Source organism: Netta rufina (assembly GCF_964035555.1).
Source record: "Netta rufina genome assembly, chromosome: 15".
Classification (NCBI taxonomy): Eukaryota; Metazoa; Chordata; class Aves; order Anseriformes; family Anatidae; genus Netta; species Netta rufina.
In genome coordinates, this window is record NC_140138.1 from 6634186 (window position 1) to 6659633 (window position 25448).

At 68.1% G+C, this 25448-nt stretch overlaps 3 protein-coding genes across 5 annotated transcripts in view; 2 read left to right on the forward strand and 1 right to left on the reverse strand.

Annotated features, from left to right (window-relative positions):
• The window catches only part of LOC311215164 (mitochondrial import inner membrane translocase subunit TIM16-like), a 39124-nt gene extending 32282 nt beyond the window's left edge, over positions 1 to 6842 (forward strand). The window contains exons 14-31 of one of the 3 annotated variants that reach the window (XM_084296194.1): positions 241 to 363; positions 446 to 581; positions 670 to 845; positions 945 to 1053; positions 1175 to 1261; positions 1386 to 1528; positions 1763 to 1867; positions 1979 to 2064; positions 2221 to 2362; positions 2460 to 2549; positions 2624 to 2740; positions 2815 to 2950; positions 3031 to 3122; positions 3207 to 3293; positions 5049 to 5133; positions 5765 to 5904; positions 6191 to 6256; positions 6686 to 6842. In XM_084296194.1, the coding sequence (XP_084152320.1) occupies positions 241 to 363; positions 446 to 581; positions 670 to 845; positions 945 to 1053; positions 1175 to 1261; positions 1386 to 1528; positions 1763 to 1867; positions 1979 to 2064; positions 2221 to 2362; positions 2460 to 2549; positions 2624 to 2740; positions 2815 to 2950; positions 3031 to 3122; positions 3207 to 3293; positions 5049 to 5133; positions 5765 to 5904; positions 6191 to 6256; positions 6686 to 6772 (2007 nt within the window). In that variant the 3' untranslated portion in view covers positions 6773 to 6842. Of the gene's footprint in view, positions 1 to 240; positions 364 to 445; positions 582 to 669; positions 846 to 944; positions 1054 to 1174; positions 1262 to 1385; positions 1529 to 1762; positions 1868 to 1978; positions 2065 to 2220; positions 2363 to 2459; positions 2550 to 2623; positions 2741 to 2814; positions 2951 to 3030; positions 3123 to 3206; positions 3294 to 4329; positions 4467 to 4582; positions 4654 to 5048; positions 5134 to 5764; positions 5905 to 6190; positions 6257 to 6685 lie in introns of those variants that run through there. The other 2 variants (XM_084296192.1, XM_084296193.1) reach the window with 2 other exon arrangements.
• A 601-nt stretch (positions 6843 to 7443) lies between these two features.
• Positions 7444 to 13517, reverse strand: GLIS2 (GLIS family zinc finger 2). Its single transcript, XM_084296196.1, has 6 exons — positions 13381 to 13517; positions 10849 to 11245; positions 10524 to 10700; positions 10209 to 10342; positions 9865 to 9983; positions 7444 to 9764 (listed from the first exon to the last, which is right to left on the reverse strand). The coding sequence occupies exons 2-6, from the start codon at positions 11224 to 11226 to the stop codon at positions 8980 to 8982; spliced, it is 1593 nt and encodes a 530-aa protein (XP_084152322.1). The 5' UTR covers positions 11227 to 11245; positions 13381 to 13517; the 3' UTR covers positions 7444 to 8979.
• Positions 13518 to 16928: 3411 nt separating this feature from the next.
• TFAP4 (transcription factor AP-4) lies at positions 16929 to 24387 on the forward strand. The gene is made up of 7 exons (XM_084295757.1): positions 16929 to 17020; positions 21254 to 21419; positions 21610 to 21708; positions 21985 to 22155; positions 22470 to 22607; positions 23824 to 23982; positions 24117 to 24387. The coding sequence occupies exons 1-7, from the start codon at positions 16932 to 16934 to the stop codon at positions 24309 to 24311; spliced, it is 1017 nt and encodes a 338-aa protein (XP_084151883.1). The 5' UTR covers positions 16929 to 16931; the 3' UTR covers positions 24312 to 24387.
• The last annotated feature ends 1061 nt before the right edge of the window (positions 24388 to 25448 follow it).

Sequence of the window (25448 nt, forward strand, 5' to 3'; positions counted from 1 at the left end):
CATATCCCTTAAAAACGTAGAGGTTGAGGCCGTATCCTTACTGCATCCAGAGCCACGGGCCGGAGAAGGGCCCCTCCTGCAAGCCACACACCACGAGCGGCGGGTTTCGGTGGGGGCGATTGCAGGAGGAGGGGGAAAAGGGAGTTTTGTGGGGGCAAACCTGCTCCTCTGAAAGCAAGCGGGTGGGACTCGGGGGCTCCTCTGCCCGTGCCCACTCGCAGCAGTGCTGCCGCTCTGCAGGTGGGGAAGGTGAGCCTGCACCCCGCACGCAGACCCACGCAGACCTTCCGCTCCCCCGTCATCGCCCCCGCGGCGCCCAGCACCCAGCTGCCCGACAATGGCCCCGCCGACAGCGACCGCAGCGTGAGCACGGGGGCGCGAGGGGCCGGGGAGGGGCTGGGCTGGGCGAGGGCAGCACCCCCTGCCCACACGCCGTCTCCTGCAGGAAGGCAGCGGCTACTCCTCGCCCTCCGGCTCGCTGGCCTCGCCGAGCAGCGCCGCCACCTCGCTCTCCGCCAGCACCGGCCCCTCCAGCGGCTTCGTCAGCAGCCCCAGCCAGAAGTCTCTGCAGAGCATTTTGGGTGAGTGGGTGCCGGGGTGGGCTCGGCGTCACCCCACCCGCGCGGCCGGAGGAGCCGTGGCACTCAGCGGCCCCCCCTGGCTCTGCAGGGCCCAGCTCCCGATTCCGGCACGCGCAGGGCGCGGTGCTGCACCGCGACACCCACATCACCAACCTGCGGGGGCTGAGCCTCACCACGCCGGGCGAGAGCGACGGCTTCTGCGCCAACCACCAGCGCGTCGCCCTCCCGCTGCTCTCCGCTGGCGGCCAGATCGCCGTCCTCGAGGTACGGCGGTGGGAAGAGGCTCTCAGTGCCACCGCTGTGCCCGGCACATGGGTGCCCGCTCCTGCCATGCACCCTGGGTGACACGTTGCTCTCCGCCAGCTCTCCAAGCCGGGCCGTCTCCCCGACACAGCCGTGCCCACCATCCAGAACAGCACGGCGGTGGCCGACCTCTGCTGGGACCCCTTTGACCCACGGCGCCTCGCTGTTGGTACGTGTGCTGTGCCCAGGGTGCGCTCCGTGGGGCACTGACACCCTGCCGTGGCACGCTGCGCCCCGTGTCACCGCTCACCCCCCGCCTGTCTCTCTCCGTGGTGGTTTCGGTGCTGCAGCGGGGGAAGATGCCAAGATCCGGCTGTGGCGGGTCCCCGAAGGCGGGCTGCAGGACACACTGCGGGAGCCCGAGGCTGTGCTGCAAGGTGAGCACGGTGCAGGGACACAGCTCAAGCACTGATTGTCCCTGGGTGTCCAGGCAGAGCCGCACGGGCAGACGGGTCTGGCGGCGTCCCCGTCCCAGTGCCAGCACTCCGCTCTCCTTACCAGGGCACACAGAGAAGATTTACTCCATCCGCTTCCACCCCGTGGCGGCTGACCTCCTCGTCTCCTCCTCCTACGACATGACGGTGCGGATATGGGAGCTGGGTGCTGGGCAGGAGGTGCTGTGCCTGCAGGGACACACGGACCAGGTAGGGTCAGGCAGCGCCGAGGGACCACAGCACCCAGACGTGCCAGGCCTCCATGTTGCGGCGCAGCTGGGTGCCAGCTCAGAGCTGGTTCCTGAACTACGGTGCTGAGATGCCATCGGGGAGGAGAGGTGCCCACGGGACACCCAAGGGGTGTACCTGGCCGGCCACCAAGTCCCCTGGGCCAGCCGGGGACTGTGGCACGGATCCCTGATGGGGGCACTCTCCATCTCCCAGATCTTCAGCTTGGCCTGGAGCCCCGATGGGAGGCAGCTGGCGACGGCGAGCAAGGACGGCCGGCTGCGGCTCTACGACCCCCGGCGCAGCCCCCAGCCCCAGCAGGTGGGACCACAGCAGCAGGAACGGGACAGGAGAGCTGGGAGGGGACAGGTCCCCACGCGGGGAGCTGCTGAGCACGGGGTGCAGCCGGTCACCCTCCTTCTCCCCACACAGGAGGGCCCAGGCCCCGAGGGGGGCCGCGGGGCGCGCGTGGTCTGGGTGTGTGGAGGCGATTTCCTCCTCGTCTCCGGCTTCGACAGGTGAGGGCGGGCACGTGGATGTCCCTTGCACCTCCCCGGGCATGGCCACCACTGGGCACAGTCCCCAGGGGACGAGCTGTGCCTCGGTGCTCGCTATGGTGACACCGGGCACATCGGGCCCTGCTGTGCCACCCACCCACCCCCACATCCCCACAGCCGCAGCGAGCGGAGGATCCTCCTGTACCGGGCACAGGCCCTGCCCGATGGGCCCCTCTCCGTCCTCGGCCTCGACGTGGCCCCATCCACCCTCCTGCCCTTCTACGACGAGGACACCAGCGTCGTCTTCCTCACTGGCAAGGTGGGAGGACCTGCGTCCAGGAGGGCTGCCGGCACAGGGCACCGCGGCGTGGGACCCGCCGTGCCCTCACACCAGCCCCCGTCCCGCTCTGTCCCAGGGTGACACCAGAGTGTTCCTCTACGAGGTGACCCCCGAGCCACCCTATTTCCTCGAGTGCAACAGCTTCACCTCCAGCGACCCCCACAAGGTGAGGGGGGGAGCCCGCCGGGGCTGTGCCGCCGTCCCTGCTCCCAGCCCCGCTCACCTGCCTGCTCCCCCAAGGGCTTCGTCTTCCTGCGCAAGACGGCGTGCGACGTGCGCGAGGTGGAGTTCGCCCGAGCGCTGCGGCTGGGCCAGGGCGCCCTCGAGCCGGTGGCTTTCCGCGTGCCTCGTGTCAAGGTAGCCATCGGGGCTGGCGGCGTGGGGAGGCCGGGTGGAGGCTCCCCTGTCCCTCACCACCCCGCGTCCTGCAGAAGGAGTATTTCCAGGACGACATCTTCCCTCCGACCCGCGTATGGTGGGAGCCGTCCCTCGGTGCCGGCGCCTGGCTGGAGGGGGCGGACGGGCAGCAGCGTCGCGCCGACCTCCGTCCCCCCGACATGACGCCAGGTAGGTGCAGAGGGGCGAGGTGGGCACCGTGTGTGGGGCTGCCCCCCCTGGAGCTGCCCCACATCGCGCCGCCCTCACAGTGAGCCAGGCCCCCAAGGAGCAGCCGGCGCGCAAGTTTGTCCCCGCGGCCGTGTACCTGGGGGAGAAGACGGACGAGCAGAAGAAGGAGGAGGTGAGCGCGGGGATGGGGGTGGTTGTGGGGGGATCCTGAACCCCCTCGTGAAGCCCCGTCCCCACTGTGCGGCTTGCCCCGTAGCTCCTCAGCGCCATGGTGGCCCGGCTGGGCAACCGCGACGACCCGCTGCCACAGGACTCCTTCGAGGGCGTGGATGAGGCTGAGTGGGTAGGTATGGTGGGGACGTGGGGACACTGGGACATGGGGACAAGGGGACACCGCGACATGGGGACACCAGGACACCGTGACATGGGGACACTGGGACACGGGGACAAGGGGACACCACAACATGGGGACACCAGGACACTGCGACATGTGGACACTGGGATGCTGCAACATGGGCACAAGGGGACACCACGACGTGGGGACACCAGGACACCGTGACATGAGGACACCACAACATGGGGACACTGGGTCACCGTGACATGGGGACACTGGGACACCATGACATGGGGACACCGGGATGCTGTGATATGGGGACAAGGGGACACCGCGACATGGGGACACCAGGACACTGTGACATGGGAACGCTGGGACATGGGGACACCACAACATGGGGACACCAGGACACCGTGACATGGGGAGACTGGGACACCTTGACATGGGGACACTGGGACATGGGGACACCACAACATGGGGACACCGGGACACCTTGACATGGGGACACTGGGACACCATGACATGGGGACACCGGGATGCTGCAATATGGGGACACCGTGACATGGGGACATTAGGACACTGCGACATGAGGACACCACGACATGGGGACACCGGGTCACCACGACATGGGGACACTGGGACACCACGACATGGGGACACTAGGACAGTCACATGGGGACACTGGGACGCCTTGACATGGGGACGCTGTGACACCATGACATGGGGACACCATGACATGGGGACACTGGGATGCTGCAATATGGGGACACCGGGATGCTGTGACATCGGGACATCGTGATATGGGGACACTGGAACACCGGGACATGGGGACACCGGGACACCTTGACATGGGAACACTGTGACACCGCAACTTGGGGACACTGGGACACTGCAACTTGGGGACACCTCGACATGGGGACACTGTGACACCACACCATGAGGACACTGGGGCTGCTTAAACATGGGGACACCACAACATGGGGACACCGTGACAGGGGGCGCGGGGAGCGAGCCCTGCCGCTCTGACCGCCCCCTATCCCCACAGGACTGATCCTCGCCGGATCCCACGGACTCCCCAGAGCCCCCGGACTCCCCATGGCCCCCGGGCTGCCCGGAGCCGACCCTTCAGGACGCGGTGTCGGCGCTGGGGCCGGCCCCGCCATTAAAGCCGTGCAGCCTCGCCCCGCTCCGCCTGCTGCTTGTGTGGGGCCGAGGGGCCGGGGAGGGCAAAATGGCGCCCGGCCGCTACCGGCAGCCGCCAGCAGGGGGCGCTGTGGGGGGGGGGGGGAAGGGAAGGAGGCGGCTCCGCCCCGCGCCCTCCGCTCCCTGACCCGGCCCCGTCAGGAGCGGAAGGGGCGGCGGGGACATGGTGAGGGGCTGGGGGGGGGACAGGGGACACCGGGGGGGATAGGGGACACCAGGGGGGTGGTAGGGGACACGGGGGGGGACAGGGGATGGGTATCGGGGCAGGGAGATAGAGGACAGGGCGCTGGGTGTGGGGCGGGGGACAGGGGACGGGGTGGGGGGACAGGACCCAGGGAGGGGGACAGGGGACAAGGGACAGGGACAGGGAGGGGGTGGTGGGGCTGTTGAGGGTCTGAGTGAGGGAGGAGAGAGCCGAGGGGGCAGGGGACAAGGCAGGGGACACAGGGGACACAGGGGACACAGGGGATAGGGAGGCCGGATCCGGGGGTGGCGTGGTGGGGAGGGGGGTGCAGGGACACGGCGGGGCCGGCGGTGACAGCCCCCCCGCTGTCCCCACAGGCCAAGTACCTGGCGCAGATCATCCTGGTGGGGGCCCAGGTGGTCGGACGGGCCTTCATGCGGGCGCTGCGCCAGGAGTTCGCAGGTAGGAGCCCAGCCCCCCCCCCGGCTCCCCCAAACCCGGGCTGAGGGGACACCCCAAGGTCCCTTTGTGCAGGGAGGGGACAACCCTGGGTCCCTTTATGCACAGAGGGAACACCCCCAGGCCCCTTTGTGCACAGAGAGGACACCCCCAGGTCCCTTTGTGCAGGGAGGGGACATCCCCAGATCCCTTTATGCACAGAGAGGACACCCCCAGGTCCCTTTGTGCACAGAGGTGACACCCCCGAGTCCCTTTGTGCAGGGAGAGGACATCCCCAGATTCCTTTGTGCACAGAGGGGACGCCCCCAGGTCCTTGTGTGCACAGAGAGGACACCCCCAAGACCCTTTATATACAGAGAGGACACCCCCAAGACCCTTTATACACAGAGAGGACACCCCCAGGTCCCTTTGTGCACAGAGGGGACACCCCCAAGTCCCTTCGCGTGGCCCTCAGGCTCCTGCCCCCTCCCCAGCGCTAGGTGCCGGGAGGGGACCTCACCCGGGTGGCCCCATGAGGGACACGGGCAGCTGAGATGGGGCTTCATGGCCCTGACCCGCCTGGAAGCCCCTGGGGTTTTGGGGTGCGGGGCCAGGCCCTGAGGCACCTTCAGAGGGCTGACGGTGTCCCCGGCAGCGAGCCGAGCTGCGGCAGACGCGCGAGGGCGCTCGGAGAGGCCCCAGTCTGCTGCCGCCTCCAGGATCATCGGCATCAGCCTGCAGGAAGCTCAGCAGATCCTCAACGTTTCCAACCTCAACCAGGAGGAGATCCAGAAGGTAGGGGCTCCCTCGGGGTGCTTGTGGCTGGTGGGGGGTGGTGGGGGGTCCCTGGAGGGTTTGTGGGTGCTGTCCTGGGCATGGCTCGTCCCAGGAGAGATTCGCTGCCCCAGCTTGAGCTGGAGCACGGAGGAATTTGCTTGGCAGAGCTGCCCGGGGATGGGGATGCTGCTCCCCAGAGGTACTGGGGGTGAAGCAGCCTCCACCCCCAGTGCCAGAGGACACCAGGATTTGGGGAGCAGAGGGTGCAGGAGGCAGCGACTGACGGGGAGCTTTGTTTTGGCAGAACTATGACCACTTATTCAAAGTGAACGACAAGTCTGTGGGAGGCTCCTTCTACCTGCAGTCCAAGGTGAGCGAAAGGAGGGGTGTGGGGTCCCCCCAGCTGTGCCCTTAGCCTGTCTGGCTTTGAGAGGAACCTTCCAGAAACATGTTTTAGGGCAACAGCGTCTCCTGCACAGGCTGAACCCACCCGAAGGCCGTGCAGGGAGGGTTTTGCTGCCTCTGCCTGGCTGCTTTGGGAGGGGTTGGGGGCTGTTGGTGCCAGCTGAGCAGAGCTGTGCTGACAAGGGGTCGGGAATAGGCTCAGTCCCCACCCTCTGTCATGCTGGAGGCCATCTGGGTGCCTTAGAGGGGGTGAGGGACCTGCAGCACTGACAGTCACTGCCAACGAGCCCCTTTCAGAGCCCTGGTGAGGCAGGAAGGACTCGGAGCCTGGTGGCAGAGGGCAGGGTGTGGGTTCTCTGTCCCTCTGTGTCACCCTGTCCCCTTGTCCCCGCAGGTGGTGAGAGCCAAGGAGCGGCTGGACGAGGAGCTCCGCATCCGCGCCAAGGACGAGAAGGAGAAGGGCTGGAAAGCCGAGACGTGACTCCTGCCACCCTCGCCCCCGCTTCCCTCTCCCTTAAGTTAAAGGTAGCCAATAAACGCCGTGTCCTCCACCGCCTGGCCTGGCTGCTCTGCGCCCCGGGGAGGGAGAAGGGGCGGCCCTGGCGCTGCCCCTGCCCTGCTGCTGTGCCCTGGCCCTCGGCTCAGAGCGCAAAAACACGACCCAGACGCAAGGGACTGGCACGGGCTGCGTCCTGTCCTGCGGATGACGGAAGGTGGAGGAGGAAGGAGGGGTGTCCCCAGCTGGGCCTCAGGGCAGCCAGGGCTGCCAGCGCACAAATCACGCCCGGGAAGGCCGCAGGAGCTATTTTAGTGGGGGGTTGGATGCTCTTGGCCCAGCTGCACACATGCCTCTGGCTCTGGACCACGTGAGAGCCGGGAGCTGCGTGCAGACAGGCAGCAAGGACAGGAGCTGGGTCGGGGCACAGCAGCGAGGAGCCGTGCGGGGACACACGGGGGCTGTCCCTGCTGCAGCCCCTGGAGGGGGCTCAGCCCCCCAGGGAGGCCAGGCAGAGCCAGCCGTGCCCCGGGACCCCAGCCCCAAGGAGATGGCGCTGGTGTCACCCCCCTGTCCCCTGGCACGAGCTCAGCACTTTGTCCCCATCTCGGGCTCCTCGCTGCCCTCGAGCCCCGGGCACAGACTGAAACAGGAACTTACTTCAACTTTGCTTTATTGTTTTCTTAATAAACTTCCTCTCCCATGGAGGAATATAGTGTTATAGTCGTTAGCTTATCTCTTACTTCTGTAGTCCTTAAACTCTATGCTAACAGCGATGGAGCCCAACAGGAGGAAAATAAAAACAACCCAGAAACTACAATAGAAAGGCACTTAGAGACCGTTAAAATACTGATGTCCTGGAATGTGCAACAACAAACCAACAAACGAGCAAGAAAAACGTACACCGGCCGGGGAGGCCTGGTCGATGGCCGAATGCCATGCTGTGGCAGTGCCGGGCGGCTGCCGCGCCCCGGCCCGAGGACGGTGAGCACGGGGAGACCGGCTCCCCGCGGGGCGTGCGGCCGGGGGACCCGACCCTCCCCGAGCCTGGGCCCCTCCTGGGGCTCCTTGCAGCTGGGTCGGGGTCGGGGAGACCCCCGGTTCGGAGAAAGCCGTGGGCAGGGGTCCTGCCCGGGGCGGGGCGAGGTACGCAGGACCCCCCTGTGCGCACCGGGGCGAGAGAGGCACCGGTGCCGCGGGAGCGGTCAGGGAGAGTTGGCCCCCGTGCTGGGGGTGGTCGTGGCCCCGGGTGAGTGCGAGCGGTCCCTCAGAGAGGGAGGGTCGGGGCTGGGGGAGCAGGGATGGAGCTCGAGGGGCCTCGGGGCACCTCCGTGGGGTCCCCATCCCCGAGGCTCCTGCCTCGTGGTGCTGCTGGCAGAGCGGAGCGGGCGCCCTGTCTGCCCAGCCGTGCCGGGGCTGCCCAAAATCTCTATTTTAGCCACGATGCCTGGTGCACCAGCGCTGCCCCACAGCATGGGGCTGGCACCACCCCGTTGGGGCCCCAGGGAGCCGGCACGGCACCGAGCCACGCGGCACCGAGCCGCACGGTGCCAACGTGCCGCTGGCAGCTGCCCGCAGCCCTGCCCGCGCTGCCTGCATGCGCTTCGTTACACGGTTAGGTATGAACATAGCTGAACGCGGTGGCTCTGCCCCGGTGCGGAGCCGGCGCGGCGAGCGGCACACGCGGCCGTGTGCCTTGTCACGGGGGGGGCCGGGGAGGCGGCGCGGGGTGGCCCAGCCGCGGAGCGGGCGTTTTGGGGACGGACACCCAGGAGCAGCCCCCCGAGCTGCCACCCTGCTGTCCCCACCGCAGCCCCGGGCTGGCACCGGCGGGGCCGAGGCCTCGGGCAGGGAGACGCCAAGTCAGCGACAGCAGAAGAGCCCAAGAGGGGCCCCGTCGGAGCAGGGGTCTGGTCGATAAATAAATAGTGGCGTCTCCGGCTGCCGAGGCCAGGGCTGGGCGCAGAGCAGGGCCCCCCCAGGCCCACCCCGCGGGGCCGTGGGGCTCAGGCCGGGCAGCAGCAGGGGGTCGCGGCCGGCTGCGTGCGCCGAGGGATTATTGCTATTCTCAGAAGAGTCCCATCTTCTTTCGTGAAGGTTAAAATCGCGCGCAGGCCCGCTGCCGGCGGAGGCAGCGCCGGGGGTCTCGGCGCGTGTCCCCCCGCCCCGATTCCGGGAGCGGGGCCATCCCCTCAATTCACCACGGCCGGCTTGAGCAGCAAGGAGCCGGGTGGGATGACGACCCAGCCGGGGGGCAGCGCCTCGGGGGGGCTGCCCGCCGCCCCGATCCCAGCCGAGAGGTCGAGCACGGCCCCCGGCAGCAGCGCCAGGCTCTCGGGGGGGGCCCGCAGGCGCCCCAGCTCCGTCCTTTCGCCGCCCGGCTTGCGGCTCTCCGGCCCCTTGCCCCCCTTGCCCCCCGCCGCCTTCTCAGCCTCGGTCTTGGCCCCGCCGGCCAGCAGCGACATGACGGGCAGCCCCAGGCCGCCGGCCGCGAAGGGCGAGGACAGCAGCGGGCTCTTGGCCAAGTTCAAGGGGCCGCCGTTGAGGGGCAGAGCGGGGCCGGGCAGGGCGGGCAGCCCCCCAGAGCCCCCCGCCCCGCAGCCCAACGCGCTCAGGTCGAGGGGGGCCGGCGCCAGCGGGATGGGCAGCCCCGGCAACCCGTGGGGGGCGAAGAGGGCGGCGGGGTTGGGGATGACGAGCTGCGCCCCGTTGACGTAGGGCACGTCGGCCGAGCCCAGGGGCGTCTTGGGGGGCGGGTGGCCCTTGAGCATCTCCTGGTGCTCGTGGGACACGAAGTGGCCGTGGGCTTTGATGTGCTTGCGGAGCGAGCTGGGGTCCGTGTAGCGCTTGTGGCAGCCCGGCATCTTGCAGTAGTAGGGCTTCTCCACGTAGTGGGTGCGGGTGTGCTTGAAGCGGTCGCTGGAGTTGGAGTAGCGCTTGTTGCAGCCTTCGTAGGGGCAGATGTAGGGCTTCTCACCTGCGGGACGGCACGGTGCCGGGTCTGGCGGGGCCGGACACCTCCGCCACCCCCCCCCCAAAGGGTCACCCCCCCGCCCCTTCCAGCCCCGCACGCTGACCTGTGTGCGAGCGGTTGTGGATCTTCAGGTTCTCCAGGCGGGAGAAGCTCTTGTTGCAGGTGGGGCAGCGATGCGGCTTCTCGTTGGTGTGCGTCCGGATGTGGATCAGCATCTTGTACCTGCACCCACAGCCGTCAGCTGGGGGGGGCCAGGGCCCGACCCCAAATCTATGCCCCCCCCATCCACCCACCACAGCTCGCAGGGACACCCGGTGCCGTCACCCAGTGCCATCACCCGGTGCCATCCACCCTCGCAGCCCAGCCCTCCCCGGGGTTGCAGCGCTGCCCCCCCCCAGCCCCAATATCCCCCACGGAGCCCGAGGCGCCCCCCCAGCCCGCACCCACCTGGCGTTGAAGCCCCGGCCGTGGCGGGCGCAGCCCTCCCAGTGGCAGCAGTACCCCGCGTCCTTCTCGGGCTTGACGTGGAAGTCGTTGACGTGGTCCACGAGGTCTTGCAGGAGGTCAAAGAACTGGTTGCACTGCGGGCACGAGGCTGGGGTGAGGTGGGGGGGGCTGCACACCCTCCATCCTCCCCCAAATCCCCATCCCCGAGGACCCCCCCCGGACTCCCTGAGGGGTTGGGGAGGTGCAAACGACCCCTTGCATCAGCCCCGTATACTTCTGCCCCCCAGCCCCACATCAGTGCCCCCCCCGGCTGACCTTGGACCAGCGGCAGACGAGCTGTTTGGGCAGGGGCAGCTCCGGGGAGAGGCGCTTGTCCTTGGGGGGGGGCAGGAAGGCGGAGGAGGGCAGGTGCAGGGCCCCCCCGGCCCCAAGTGGCAGGAAGAACTGGAAGGAGCTGGGGATGCCGTCGATGTAGCGCAGGGACTGGAAATCCTACAGCAAAACCCAATGGGGACAGCGGTCAGGGAGGGGGCCCGGGGTGCAGGGCACCCCCTCCGACCCCAAAAAAAAGAAATAGGGCGGATTGGGGATGCCAGGAGGGGGTCATATAGGTGGGGAGGGGGGTCCTGAGTGTACTCACGTGGGGGGCGGCGGGCAGGGGCAGGTCGCTCGCCCCCGGCCGCTCGGGGGACAGCGGGGCGCTGCCCCCCGGGGACTCCCCGCCGGGGGGGGGCGAGAGGCTCAGGTCCATGACGGGCACGGGGGGGAAGCGCCCGTCCCTTTTCTCCAGCAGCTTGGAGTGTGCCAGGAGGCCGGGGGTCCCTCCTGCCCGACGCCCCCCCCGTGCCGAACCCCGGCTCTCCCCGGCCGGCGGGGCGTCCTGGCGTGGAGGGGGGGGGGACACGATGGGGCCACGGGGTCGGGGGCCGGGGGGGCCCCCCCGTTCCCGTTTGTCCCGGGCAGCCCGCAGCTTGGAGATGCTCAGCTTCAGGTCCAGCGGCTCGTCCAGCGAATGCATGGCGGCGGCGGGCGGGGGGCTGCGGAGATTTGGGGATTATTTGGGAAAGGGGGGGGGGTCAGCACCGCATCGCCCGGCTCCCCCCCCCCCCCCAGCTGTGGAACCGGGGGGGTCTGGCACAGGCTCAAGGCCGCGGGGCGCTGGCACGGAGCCGGGGCCGTGCCGGTGTCCCCGTGTCCCCGTGTCCCCTCCCGCGGCGGGCAAAGGGCAGGGCGCAGCGCGGGGGCGACGTGGGGGGGGGGGCACCGAGGTGGGGTGGGGGGGGGCTGTGCCCGACCCCATCCCCATCCCCATCCCCATCCCCACCCCACTCCCCCCCAGGGGATTCCCCCGCGCCCCCCGCCTGCATCCACGGGGGTGGCCGCGGGGCCCCCCCTTCTCCTCCCTGGGTGCCCCCCCCCCGGCCCCCCCCGCCCTTTCCCAGGGGCGGCGGCGGCTCCAGCCCCGCCGTGACCCGAGCGCGTTGGCCCCAGCCCCGGCTTCCTCCCCCGCCGGGGCCCCTCCGCCGCTGGGGCCGGGCAGGGGCTGCCCGCGGCTCGGCTCAGCTCGGGGGCCCCCCCCGGCTCCTCCTCGGCCCCCCCCCCCTTCCACCCCGGTGCCCCCCCCTTCCCTTTTCCCCATCCTTTTTTTTTTTTTCATATTTTTTTTCCCTTTTTCCCCCATCCCGGTGCGTGCGCGCACAGAGCGGGGGGGAGACCGTGGGGCCGGGCAGGGGGGGGGGGGGCGCAGCGCACCCAGCACACGTGGCACCCCCCCCCCGCGTGTCCAACCCCCCCCCCCCATACACACACACACCCAGGGCCCCCCCCTCGCTGCCGCTGCCGCTGCCACCGCCCCGGGGGGCCCGGCCCCCGCCCTGCCCCGCCGCCGGGGCCCCCCGCTCTGGCCGGGCTCCAGCGCGGCGCAGACGCTGAGGAATGCGGAGGAGCCGCGGGGGGGGGGACACACACACACACAGGGGGGGGGGGGCCGGCCGAGGGGGTGGGGAGACCCCCCCCCCCACCGCACACACACACACACATATATCCCCCCCGCCCCATCCTCCAGCCGGCTGTGGGGCTGGCCCCATAGGGGGGAGCCCCCTCCCGCCCTATAGCAAGCAGCTGGAGAGGGGGGGCTGCTGTAAGAGAAGGTGATGCCCCCCCCCCCCAAAATAGAGCCCCCCCATGTCCAAAAGTGGGGGCGCTGCCCTGAGCCCCCCCCCAGCCTCTCCCCGCACCCCCAGGACGCACAGGAGGCACCCACGGGTGCGCGGCCCCACGGCACGCATTGGGGTGGGGGGGGCTGACCCCAATGGGGGGGGGTCGGGACACGGGGAGGGGGGGGCCCAGGGGAGGGGCGCAGCCCCAGGCCCTTTAAAAATCCCAAACCCACGGCTGGGGCCGCTTCCTCTTCCTGCCACCCGCGGCCCCCGCCCCACGCAGGGATGCGGCGATGGAGCCTCGCGGGGGGGGGGGGGGGGACGGGACACGGGTGGGGGGGGTTTTTTTTTTGGGGTGTGGGGGGGATGAACCCAAAAGCTGCCGGGACGCGGCCCTGTGCCAGGTGCCCCAAAAGCAGGGTGGCCACGGCGCTGTCCCCATCTGTGCCCCCACCCCACTCGGGACGGGGTTCGTGGGGTGCCGTGGGGAGGGGGGGGCACGGGGGGGGGGGCCACAGAGGGAAGCGGCTTCTGTCGGGCAGCGGAGATGGCTCCGGGGGGGGGGGGGGGGGGCAGCCAAAACGTCCCGCGGCCTCGCTGCGGGGACAGCCGGGGGGGGGTCCCCGGGGCTACCCACGGGGGTAGTGGGGAGGGGGGGGGGGGACCCAGCGGCGGGGTGACATCACCGCCCCCCCCCCCCAAAAAAATAATAAATAAATAGATAGATAGATAAATAAATATAAATAAAGGATAAATAAAGCCCCGAGCATCCCCCCCCCCCAAAAAAAAAACCGCCGACAAGGACGGAGCCGGAGGGAGGACGCGGTCACGGGTGGGTGACACAAAAGGCGAGCTTGGAGGGGGGGGGGCACGCCGGGAGCCTCCTGGGGGGGCTGTCACGCGTCCGGGGGGGCTCCCACCACCACCAGCACCACCAGCACCACCAGTACCACCAGTATGACCAGTACCACCAGTACCATCCCCGCTCCCCCCCCCCCCAGCCCGCTGCCTACCTGCGGGCGGCTCAGCGCGGGGCTCGGCGCACGGCCCCCCCCCGCCGTGGGGCCAGCGGGCGGCTCCGCCACATCTGCGAGGCGCCGGGGCCGGGGGCGGTGGGAACGGCGGGGGCTCTGCCCCCCCACCCCCCCACCCCCACCCACCCCACAAACCACCCCACCCCACCCCACAACCACCGCCCCCCCCCGGCCGGCCGGCAGGCAGCCCCGGGGCGGGGCGGGGGCTCTGCCCGCCGTGATTTATGGCCGCCCCCCCCCGGAGAGCCCCGCTAGGACCGGCCCCGCCGCGCCGCCGCCCCGGCAGCCATTCGCGGGTGGGAGCTGAGCGCATGCTTGGGACCGCCCCGGGGGGGGGGCGTGGGGGGGTTTTGGGGGGTTTTAGGGGGGTTTTGGGGGGGCTGCGGGGGTTGGGGAGAAGCGGGGGGGGCGCGCGGATGGGCAGGCGGAGACGCACGGGGAGCCCCCGTGGAGGGGACGCGCACACGCGTGGGCGCTGCTGCTCCTCCTGGGGGGGTGTCACGCGTGGGGGGGGGTAAAATAAAATGAGGGGGGGGGGGACGTGGCGTGGGGACCCCCCCCACCCCAGCCGGGCCGGATGCAGGAAGCGAATCCCCCCCCCCCCCCCCCCATAGGGATTTAGGGGGAACTCGGGTGCCTGGGGGGGGTTTGGGGGGGATTCGTGTTCTGCCGCGGGGGGGGCGGGGGGGGGGGGCGAATTTCCCGCGTGACGCCAGCGCCGCTCCGTGACGTCACGGCCTGGCAGGGCCTCCCTATGACGTCACCCCCCCGCGGCGCGCCTGGAGGAGGGAGGGGAGGGGAGGGAGGGGAAGGGGGCGGGATGGGGCGGGGGGGGCGCACCGGGGGGGGGTTGTCCCCGGGGCTCCTTCCGCAGGCAGGATGTGGCGGCTGGGCCCGGCGGGGGGGTGTCCCCGCTGTCACGCCCCACGCGTGTTTTTTTTTGTTTTTCCTTTTTTTTTGTTTTTTTTTTTTTTTGGGGGGGGGGGGGGCGAAATCCACGCGGGGAGGGGCAGGGCGGAAAGCAGGGCACAGCCCCGTGGCTGGGGGGGGGACATCCGCCACATCCGCCACCCGGTTGTGCCCCCCCCCTCCCTCCCCAGGGGAGTTGTCACCCATGTGGCACCCCCCCCAGTACAAAATCAGCCCCCCCCAAAAAAAATCCCATTGTGCCATGGTCCCCAAAGCCACCTCTGAGCCCCACACGTGGTCTGAGCCCACCCCCCCCAAGGCCACCAGCAGCACCCCAAAGTCCCTGCCTCCCCCCCACTTGCCCCATTTGGCAGCCCCACGGGGACGGAGTGGGGTGGGGTGGGGTGGGGATGGGGTCAGATGGGGCGGCACAGGGTGGACAAGGATGGGGTGGATGGGATGGGGATAGGAAAGGATGGGATAGGGCAGGACGGGATCAGATGGGATGGGATGGGGATAGGATAGGATGGGATAATGGGATAGGGAAGGATGGGATAGGATAGGAGGGAATGGGCTAGGGTTGGATGGGATAGGGTCAGATGGGATGGGGACAGGACAGAGCAGGATAGGATCAGGTGGGGGTGGCACAGGATAGGATAGGGATGGGATGGGGATAGGAAAGGATGGGATAGGGTGGGATAGGGTCAGATGGGATATGGTGGGTTAGGATGGGGACAGATGGGATGGGATGGGGTCAGGAGGGGATGGCACAGGATGGGACGGGAATGGGATGGGGATGGGAAAGGATGGGATGGGATGTGGTAGGATAGGATGGGACAGGAGTATGAAAGGATGGGATATGGTCAAATGGGATACAATGGGATGGGATAGGGTCAGATGGGATACAATGGGATGGAGACAGGACAGAGAAGGATAGGGTCAGATGGGGGTGGCACAACATGGGATAGGGATGGGATGTGGATAGGGAAGGATGGGGTAGGATGGGGTAGGGTCAGCTGGGACAGGGCAAAATGGGATGGGGACAGGATGGGGCAGGGATAGGATCAGATGGGGTGGCATAGGATAGAATAGGGATGGGCTGGGGATAGGAAAGGATGGGAGAGGGTCAGATGAGATAGGGTTGGATGGGATGGGGACAGGACAGAGCAGGATAGGGGCAGGTGGGGGTGGCACAGGATGGGATAGGGATGGGATGGGATGGGGACAGGGAAGGATGGGGTAGAGTTGGATGGGATATGTTCACAGATGGGATAGGGTCGGATGGGATGAGGACAGGATAGAGCAGATAGTCAAATGGGATAGGAAAGGATGGGATGGGATGGGCTGGGATGGGACGGAGATAGGAATGGATGGGATAGGGTCAGACAGGATGGGATAGGGTCAGATGGGGTAGAGTGGGATGGGGACAGGACAGAGCAGGATAGGGTTGTGAGGGATGGCACAGAATGGGATAGGGATGGGATGGGGATAGGAAAGGATGGGATGGGGTAGGACAGGATGGAACGGGGACAGGACAGGATGGGATAGGGTTGGATGGGATATGTTCAGATGGGATAGGGTCGGATAGGATGGGATGGGGATAGGACAGCAGGATAGGGTCAGGAGGGGGTGGTGCTGGATGGGATACGGATGGGATAGGGATAGGGATAGGGATAGGGATAGGGATAGGGATAGGGATAGGGATAGGGATAGGGATAGGGCCAGACGGGATGGGATGGGAACAGATGGGATAGGATGGGACAGGACAAGGCCAGCTGGGGGTGGCACAGGATGGGACAGGGATAGGATGGGGACAGGACAGGATGGGATAGGGTCGGATGTGGTATGTTTGGGGTATGTTCAGATGGGATAGGGTCGGATAGGATGGGATGGGGATAGGACAGCAGGATAGGGTCAGGAGGGGGTGGTGCTGGATGGGATAGGCATGGGATAGGGATAGGGATAGGGCCAGATGGGATGGGATGGGACAGGACAGAGCAGGATAAGGTCAGCTGGGGGTGGCACAGGACGGGACAGGGCTAGGACAGGGCCAAGAAAGAGCAGGACCGAGTAGGACAGGCCAGGACGGGGTCACACAGGACGCTGCCAGAACCCAGCAGACCACAACCCCGAGATTACCACCGCCCCCCCCCGCCCCCCCGCTCAGTCCAGCACCCACTGGGGGCACCACAAGCAGGGGGGGGCTCCTACACCCGGTGCCTACCAACACATCTCCCCCCACCCCCCCTCCGCCGACCCAGGGCGACCCCCACAACCCCCGAGCCACCCCTCTGCGCACCCCATCGGCGCCCCCGGCATCCCCCAGTAAACCCCCCCAACCCCCCCCCCAAACCCCCCTTAAACCCCTCTAACCCCCCCTAAACCCCTTCCAACCCCCCTCAGGAACCCCCCCGGAGCCCCTCTCCCCCCTCTCCCCGGCGGAGCCCGCGCCGTCCTTTGTTTACATGGGCCGGTGGCTGGCGGAGGCGGCGCCGCCGGGGGAGGGAGCGCTGCTGTGCTGGGCTCGGCTCTCCCCAGCTGTTTCCCGCCTTGTGAGACACACGCACACGCACACCCGCACCCGCACCGGCCCCGCAGCGGCCCCGCAGCCCCGGCCGGCCATGGAGTACTTCATGGTGCCCGCCCCGAAGATGCCCTCCCTGCAGCACTTCAGGAAATCCGAGAAGGAGGTCATCGGCGGGCTCTGCAGGTGGGGCACGGCTCTCCCCGCGCTTCTGCCCCTTTCCACCATTTTCTCCTTTTTTATTACTATCATTATCTCATTCTTCGTTTTTCATGTTTTTTATTATTATTTTTTTTTAAAATCTGTATTTTTATTCCTTTCCTATCCCGCTCCTTCCCCAGCACGTGGGTGCGCGCCCGGGGGCGCCGCGCACATGGGGCCGGGCCCCGCCAGCGGCCATGCGGCCTCCAAGGGGGGGGGGGGGGGGGGGGCTGGGGGGGGGCCGGGGCTGCTGCTACCGCTGGGGGTGGACGGGGGAGGGGGGGGGGGAGGCACCGAGCAGCCCCGTGAGCCCCCCCCCGGGCACCGGCACCGGGACACGAGGGGGGAGCGGAGCCCGGAGGAGGGGACCCGGGGGCGCCCCGACGGCGGCGGGGCCCGAGATTGGGGGGGTGGTGGTGGGGGGGGGGGGGCGGTGGTGGTGGCGGTGGAGGCGGCGGGGGGCGTGCGGTGGGGCCGGGGGGGGGGCGTGTGTTTACTGCGGGCCCGGCCGTGACTCTGCAGCCCTCCCGGAGGAGGCGGGCCGGGACCGGGGCCGGGGCTGCCGGGATTTGTAGTGCGGAGCCCCCCCCCCCCCCCCCCCCGGGCACCGGGCTCGGGGCCCCGGAGCACAAAGCCGGGAGGCCCCCGGGGAGCTGCTGGGGGACGAGGAGGAGGAGGAAGGAGGAGGATGATGGGGATGGGGATGGGGATGGCGGCCTCGATCCCAGCCCCGGTCCCGGCCCCGGCCCCTCCGCCCCGCCCTCGGCCCGGGTGCGGCCCCGGCGGGTCCCCACGCGGCTCCATGGCGGCGGGGCCTGCTCGGGCCTCTGCCGGGCCCCCGCGCTCACACACGGCTGTACACACTCACACGGACCTTTACACACTCACACGCACCCTTACACACGCCTTTACACGCGCACACCGACACCCACGCGGCCCCCAGCCCGGCTGCGGCGTGGCCGTGGCCCCCCGCGGGGGGCTCGGGGGCGCACGGGTTGGGGAGGGGGTGCTGCTCTCAGGGGGCCAGGGGGAGCCCTTGGGGGCTTGGGGACACCCTGCCCGCGAGCTTCCACTTGGGGTGCACCCTGCCCAGGAGATCGGGGAGATTGGGGACACCCTGCCCGTGAGCTCGGGGAGCTGGGGTGCGCCCTCGTTGGGAGCTTGGAGAGCCTGGGGGCACCCTGCCCATGAGCTCAGGGACACCGTGCCCATGAACACCCTGCCCATGGGTTCAGGGAGCTGGGGTGCACCCTCCTCATGAGCTTGGGGAGCTGGGGACACCCTGCCCGTGAGCTCGGGGAGCTGGGGTGCACCCCTCTTGCAAACTCGGGGAGCTCGGGGGCACCCTGCATGTGGGCTCGGGGAGCTCAGGGATGCCCTGCCCGCGTGCCTGCAGACACCCTGCCTTTTCCTGCAGGCTTGGGGGACCCAGGTGCACGCTGCCTGGGAGCTCGGGGACACTATCCCCTTCCTGCAGGCTTGGGGAACGTGTGTACGCCCTGCCTGGGAGCTCGGGGAAGCTGGGTGCGTCCTGCTTGCAAGCTTGGGGAGCTCAGGGACACCCTGCCTTCGAGCCTGGGGATGCCCTGCCCTGCTTGCATGCTTGGGTCGCCTCAGGGATGCCATACCTATGAGCTCAGGAAGCTTGGGGACACCCAGCTGGTGAGTTCAGGGTGCTTGGATACACCCTGATCTCGGGGACACCCTGTCTGAGAGCTTGAAGAGTTCAGCAACACCCTGCCTGGGAGCTCGGGGACACCCTGAGCTCGGGGACACCCGGAGCTCGGGGACATCCAGCCCACCGGTGCAGCCCAGGCCGTGAGCTGCGGGCACCGACAAACATGGGCTGGCACAGCGGGGCGTCCTCGTGAGTTGTGTGGTGGCTGCCAGCTTTCATCCCCCGTGGTTTTGCTTTCCTCGAGGTCCAGGCGAGTGTTGGTGTCCCCGCCGGGTCCCACGTGGGTGCCGCCATGCAGCTGGCGAGGGAAGGATCAAATTCTACCTGCCCAGCCCACGCCTCATGTCCGGGTGCACCCGCGGCACGGAGTGGGGGCTGTGGGCACCCCGGGGCTTCTCCCCGACGTGGCTTTTATGGCACGAGAGCTTCCGTGCACAGGAGTGTCCGGGGCAGGAAGGGAGAGCCCGGGTGTGCTGCTGGCAGGTCCCAGCACCGTGGGGCTGGGGCTGGGGCTGGGGCTGGATCTGCCCCGCTCGGGCACAGCCACCGTGGGCAGGCGCAGGCAGGCAGCAGCTGGGCACTGCGTGGAGATCCCGGTGTGGAGCCCATTCCCGGGGTGGCACTGGGCACCAGGACAGCTTTTGAATCGAGGCCTTTCTTTTTCCCCTTTCTGTATTTAGCTGTCACTTTTTAGGTCTCTTCCCAGGAAGAGCAGCTGGGGAAGGTTACGAGAGGTCTGCTGGTGAGGAAACGGGCCCTTCCTCCTTTTCTTGTATTTAAGAAAACGGTTCCGCGCTGCCCGGCCCGAAACATCCCCATCTAATTCCCCCTGTGGGCCTGCAGCTGGTGGCCCTCGGGCCGGAGAGGCGTCGGTGCGGGATGACGAGGGGCAGATCCTGCCCTGGAGGAGGGACAGTGACCCCGGCAGCCACCACGCTCACCCCACGACAAGTGGACGTGAGCCCGTGCCCGCTGCTGTGGCTGCCCCGACATCGTGCTGTGTCCTAACAGCCGCGATGGGCGCACGGGGGGCACAGCCCCAGAGCCCCGGGGCACCCCATGGAGCTGTGCCGGGGGATCTGCTGCCTCCAGTGCTCCTCACCCAGCGCCAGCCTGCAGCGCAGCGCTGCCTGGGCAGCCGGGCACCGACGTCTTCCCTGTCCCCGTGGGCTGAGCCAGGACCTTCTCCAGACACACGGCTTTGCGAGGTGTGGGGGTGGCATGGTCCTGGTTCCCTGTGCTGGAGCTGAAGATAACGCCGTGGCCCCGCAGCCGGCGCGATGCAGACGAGGGGCGAGAGGCGGCGGGGAGGCTCGGCTCGCTGTGCCTGCGGTGTGGCGTCAGCCCCTGGCGCTGCTTGGCACTTGGACGTGTGTTAAAACGCAGGCTGGGGCCGTGCACGGCGCTGCTGCCTGCAGGTGAAGGCCAAAGCCCCTCTTATCTGGCCTCGTGCCGGCCGCCTGTCCCCTCTGTTTTGTCTTCGGCGTTTCTCAGCTTCCCCAGCCCCGGCTCTGCACGGGGCTGGGAGCCTGGTGGCGGGGCCAGGCTGCGGCACTTTGGTCTCTGTCACCCCAGCACTGAGGCTCCATGTTGCCTCCTTGCTCGCTGCCCCGTGCCAAAATCACTGCCCTCTGCGTGCCAGCACCCCACGGGGTCAGGAGGCGCAGGGTGCGCGTGCTGCCCCTTCCCCCCGCCGCGGATCCCCTTTTGTTCTGCTCCTTTATTGCCCCATGGCTTGCCAGGATTCGGTCTCCCTGCTCCCCACACCACCTTGGGGCTGCTGAAGAAGCCGAGCTGGGGGGGTTGGAGAACCGTGACCCCCTCCAGCTCTGAGCTTCACCAGGGCGCAGCGCCCGGCCGGGGCACGCTGGCGGTGGCCGGCGGTGTTTCCCGGCCCAGCTGTGGGGCGAGGGCGCGCAGGAAGCAGGCGGGAGCTGCGGCTTCGGGCGGGACGGGGGCTTCTCCGCCGGGAGCTGTCATCTGGAAGCCATCAGCGGGGCGGAGGGAGCCGCCTTCCCGGGGCCACACACGCCGGCCGGCCCCGCGGGGACGCAGCCGGCGGCCTCGCCCTCCCGCCCGCGCCGGGTCCCGCGGCCGCTGCCAGCGCGTGGGCACGGCGTGGCACGGCCCCGAGGCGATGCCGGTGGAGCAGGCACCCGCACGTGGCTCCGGACAGGGCGTTTTTGCTCAGGGGGTGTCCGTCAGTCCCTCTTCCTCACGGCTTTCTGGAGCTTTCTGGAGCTCTGTGGGGACGGGAGCGTTCCCAGCTCGCCCCGACGGCAGCATCAGGCAGCCTCTCCCCGTCCTGCACAGGGCAGAGGTTGCGCTGCGTCCCTCCTACCTGCGGCTGGAGCATTCACCCCGCGGGCTCAGCATGGCCGTGCTGTCGGGATTCGGCTCTGCCCTTCCAGAGGGTTCTCCCCACGGTGTTCCCCATCCCTTCGGCCGCTTGGGGCTGCACATCGAGGCGGTGCGGTGCTGGGGATGCCGGTCCCTGGGGGTGCAGCCCCCCCACCTCTCACACCCAGCCTCTCTCGCAGCTTGGCCAACATCCCGTTGACTCCGGAGACCCAGCGGGACCAGGAGCGGCGGATACGCAGGGAGATCGCCAACAGCAACGAGCGAAGGCGGATGCAGAGCATCAACGCCGGCTTCCAGTCGCTGAAAACCCTCATCCCGCACACGGACGGGGAGAAGCTCAGCAAGGTGAGCCGGGGCTGACGTGGGTGATGCAGGTGTCAGTCCCACACCTTATGCTTCCCTACACTGCTTCTTGCCTGGGAAGGGCAAAGTAGGGGTCGTGCTGGCTGCAGGGAAATCCCAGGGGAGGTGCAGGGCAGGGGGCTTGGGGAGGGACCATGATTTCTGCCTCACCGCCCCCCCGGCTCTCCTGCAGGCGGCCATCCTCCAGCAGACGGCAGAGTACATCTTCTCCCTGGAGCAGGAGAAGACCCGGCTACTGCAGCAGAACACCCAGCTCAAGCGGTTCATCCAGGTGCTGCCCCGGGCGCTGCGAGGGGACGGTCCTGGGGGCTGGGGAAGGGACGGTTCCCACTGCTCGGGGTCCGTCCTAGGACATGGAGCGGGGGGGAGCGGATGGAGGTACCGACCCCGCATGCTGCCCGTGTCCCCAGAGCCCCTTCCTTTGTTGGGGAGCCCTGGGATGTGCTGGGGACGGCCACAGGGGTGGCACTGCCCAGCCCTGGTCCGGGGGGAGGGCAGCGCCAGGGCTGAGCCCCCATCCCCTGACACCGCGTCCCCGTGGCGGCAGGAGTTCAGCGGCTCCTCCCCGAAGCGGCGACGGGCGGAGGACAAAGACGAGGGCATCGGCTCGCCGGACATTTGGGAGGACGAGAAGGCCGAGGACCTGCGGCGGGAGATGATCGAGCTCCGGCAGCAGCTGGACAAGGAGCGCTCGGTCCGCATGATGCTGGAGGAGCAGGTGAGGCCGTGGGATGGGGCTGGCGGTGCGCAGGGCGGGCTCGCCCTCTAGCGGGCTGCACCGTGGGGATGCTGGAGGTGTTTTGGGGCCGGCTGCGTGGCTGGGATGAGCCCCTCTTGTAGCAAGCCCCTCTTGTGAGGAGAGGGTTCCACCGTCCAGCTCCCTGTCCCCAAGCTCGGCTGTGCGCTCTCCTCCTTGTCCCCACATTGTCCACCCCATGGCTCCGTGCTCGGGGACGTCCCAGCTCGGGTCGGGGCAGCGTGCACGGCACGGGCTGTGCTCCCCCAACACAACAGGACCCTCTCTGCTGGCAGGTTCGCTCCCTGGAGGCCCACATGTACCCCGAGAAGCTGAAGGTGATTGCTCAGCAAGTGCAGCTCCAGCAGCAGCAGGAGCAGGTGAGGTTGCTGCACCAGGAGAAGCTAGAGCGCGAGCAGCAGATCCGAACCCAGGTGAGTGCGGACGTGTCCCACCACCCGCCCGGCTGTGGGGACACCCCGGCAGCCCCCGTCCCTGCAGGTTTTCCCGTGGGATGTGCAGGGTGGAGAAGCACAAGGGGTCAGGGCGGCTCGATGAAGGGCTTGGCACCAGTGGGAGGCTGGGGTAGGCAAAGCGCTGGCGTTAGGGAGCTTGGAAGGGGTTGGTGCCGAGGGTTCACCTCTGACTGGGGGACTCCAGCTGATTTTTGGGGATGCCAGAACCGCTCGCTGCCACCTGCAAGGCTGGGACGGGCAGCAGGCACGCTGGCAAGCATCGCTGCCTGGCAGAAGCAGCAGGACTGCAGGGCCAGGAGCCTTCACCCCTAGGGGTGAGGAGTGTAAAAGGGAGCGAGGAACACCAGCTTCCTCTGTCGTTTGGGTTCTGCAGAGATGCTTCCCTGCAGGAGCCCTCCCGGCCGCCTCCTGGGGAAGCTCAGCCTAATTTTAGGTGAAGGCTCCTTAACCTCCTGCAAAGAGGGCAGCTCTTTGCACCCGCTATTTTAGCAGGGATTTTTGAGGGGTGCGGCGTGTTCCCGGCCGAGCCGGTCGGGGCGATAGCAGGGTGAGCGCACAGCAGCTGCTTGGGTCTGGCTTTAAGCCTCTGCCTGCCTGAAAACCGAAAGCGTCAGGATACGGGGGGGGGGGGGGAGGAATTCTTCAAGTTCATCTGGATGCCTCCTGCCCTGCCAAAGCCAAGCTGCCTGCAGCTTTCAGCTGGCGTCCTCTTGTGTCCATCCAGGAGGGGCGAGCAGCAGCTGATGGAGCTTTTATGGCCTCTCGGCAAGCGGCGCTCCCCATCGCCGCCTTGCCCGGGTCCAGGGGCTCCTGCCCGCCGTGTGCAGTTATGGGGCTGCCCCTCTTCTGGTTCCCACTTCGAGCCACGGTTATTTCAAGTGGAAACTGGGCATGGAGCATGGTGAAACACTGCTGTGAGCAGGAGGGATGGGTTAGGGCACTGCTTCCGTCCCTGATAACCTGCATCAGGGTGGCCACGAGGCCCCCAGTGCCGGTCCAGGGTGCAGCCCCGTGTTGGGGTGCTCTTGGGGATGTTCCCATACAGCTCACAGCTCTGGGTAGGGCAGAGGCAAATGGGACAAGGAGTTTGGGGCAGGAGCTGTCGCCCTGGGGTGGGGGGAGTTCCCCAGAGGGAAGCTTTGCCTTGCTGACTGGGATTTGCTTCTGTGCCCAGCTCCTGCCAGCACACGGTCCCCCAGCGCCCACCCACCACCCCACTGTGATCGTACCAGCACCGCCTCCTTCCCATCACGTCACCGTGGTCACCATGGGCCCGTCCTCGGTCATCAACACAGTCTCCACGTCCCGGCAAAACCTGGACACCATCGTTCAGGTAGGGAGGGTTTGCGGCAGTGCCCGGGGGGGGAGCACCGCAGGGTGCCCCGGGGACGTGGGGGGTCCCCAAACCCGACGTGAGGGTCTGAGGGGGGTGTCACCGTCCTGACGGCCGTCGGTTGCCCCCGGCAGGCGATCCAGCACATCGAGGGGACGCAGGAGAAGCAGCTGCAGGAAGAGGAGCAGCGGCGTGCCGTCATCGTGACGCCCACCCGCGCCTGCCCCGAGCCCTCCGCCTCCGACACCGCCTCCGACACGGAGGGCAACGACAGTGACTCCATGGACCAGAGCAAAGAAGACCCCTCGGGGGAAGGGGAACTGCCCTGACACCCCCCGGCCGGCAGCCGGGGCGGGGAGCGGGGCGAGGGAGGGAAACGTCAGAGAATATGCTGAAATTTTTAAAAAATACGATGCGATTTGGGTCTCTTTTATGACCTTTTTCCAATACTGTAAATCAGAGCGCTAGAACCGGGCGACGTTCGCTGCTCAGTTCCCAGCGAGCGGGGAGCCGGGGGGGGGCCGGGACGGGGGGGGGGCGGCGGCGGGCACTCGAGGGGGGACAGAACTGGAACCGGGACTCGGGGTGCAGCCGGGGTTTGGGCCGGGCGGGGGGTCAGAGCCCTCCCCCAGCCCCCCCCCCCGGTTTCATCAAACTCGCCCCCCGCCCCCGGGAAATCCTGCAGAACCAAAGCCGGTCCCGGCGTTCCCGCTGGCGAGCGGGCACGGTGCCGGCCGGAGCCGGGTTTCCCTCGGGACGCCGGGGCAGGGGGGGGGGTGTCGGTTGGGATTTTGATTTCTTTCCACCTCTTTTTTGTTTTGTTTTAAACTTTCTCGTGTTGTTTTTTTTTTTTTTTTAAGCAGGGGGGGGGCAGACTGCAAGCGACGCGGTCGCAGACACAGCACCGGCTCTCCCAGAGGGACGGGGACCCCTGTTCGGGGTGCGCCTTCCCCCCCCCCCGGCGTCTCCTGCTCCCCACGAGCATCCTGCACCGTGCCGGGGCGAGGAATCCCACCCACCCCGAGAGCAAACACCAGCGGGATCCGGCTCGTCGGAGCACGGGCTGCCCGGCACACCCAGCCCCTCCCACGGGGATGGGGTTTTGGGGTTTGATTTTTGGTGCCGGGCCCCGTGGGGCTCCCCTTCCCTCTCCCCTCCCTCCTTTAAGCACTTAATCCGGTTTGCGGGGTTCGTCAGGTGAGAAGAGCTTTTCTGTTTCGTGGTTGTGTCGCTTCTGTTTTTCGTTGTGGGCAGGGGGGGGCCCCACTTTTGTCCCGCCTCTGCCCCCCGCCTCTGCCCCCCCCTCATCCCCCCGTTTGGCTGTAGGGTTTTAGGCCAGTCGTGTGTAGAGCCTTGTTGGTATTTGGTAGGTTCCTCCCCAGCCACAGCTGTTTCTCTCTCGGTTTCTTTCATATTTTTTTTTTGTATTTTTTTTTTTTTACGATTTTCAGGTCTTTGTGTTCATT

What these genes read in the sequence shown, in the direction of transcription:
- TFAP4 (XM_084295757.1), top strand. Translation starts at nt 16,932, where the DNA reads ATGGAGTACTTCATGGTGCCCGCCCCGAAGATGCCCTCCCTGCAGCAC. An exon ending in AGCAGCAGATCCGAACCCAG is followed by an intron (nt 22,608 to 23,823) that starts GTGAGTGCGGAC and finishes TTCTGTGCCCAG; the next exon opens with CTCCTGCCAGCACACGGTCC. An exon ending in ACCTGGACACCATCGTTCAG is followed by an intron (nt 23,983 to 24,116) that starts GTAGGGAGGGTT and finishes TGCCCCCGGCAG; the next exon opens with GCGATCCAGCACATCGAGGG.
- GLIS2 (XM_084296196.1), bottom strand. Translation starts at nt 11,226, where the DNA reads ATGCATTCGCTGGACGAGCCGCTGGACCTGAAGCTGAGCATCTCCAAG. An exon ending in CCCTGCCCGCCGCCCCCCAC is followed by an intron (nt 10,701 to 10,848) that starts GTGAGTACACTC and finishes GTTTTGCTGTAG; the next exon opens with GATTTCCAGTCCCTGCGCTA. An exon ending in TCGTCTGCCGCTGGTCCAAG is followed by an intron (nt 10,343 to 10,523) that starts GTCAGCCGGGGG and finishes TCGTGCCCGCAG; the next exon opens with TGCAACCAGTTCTTTGACCT.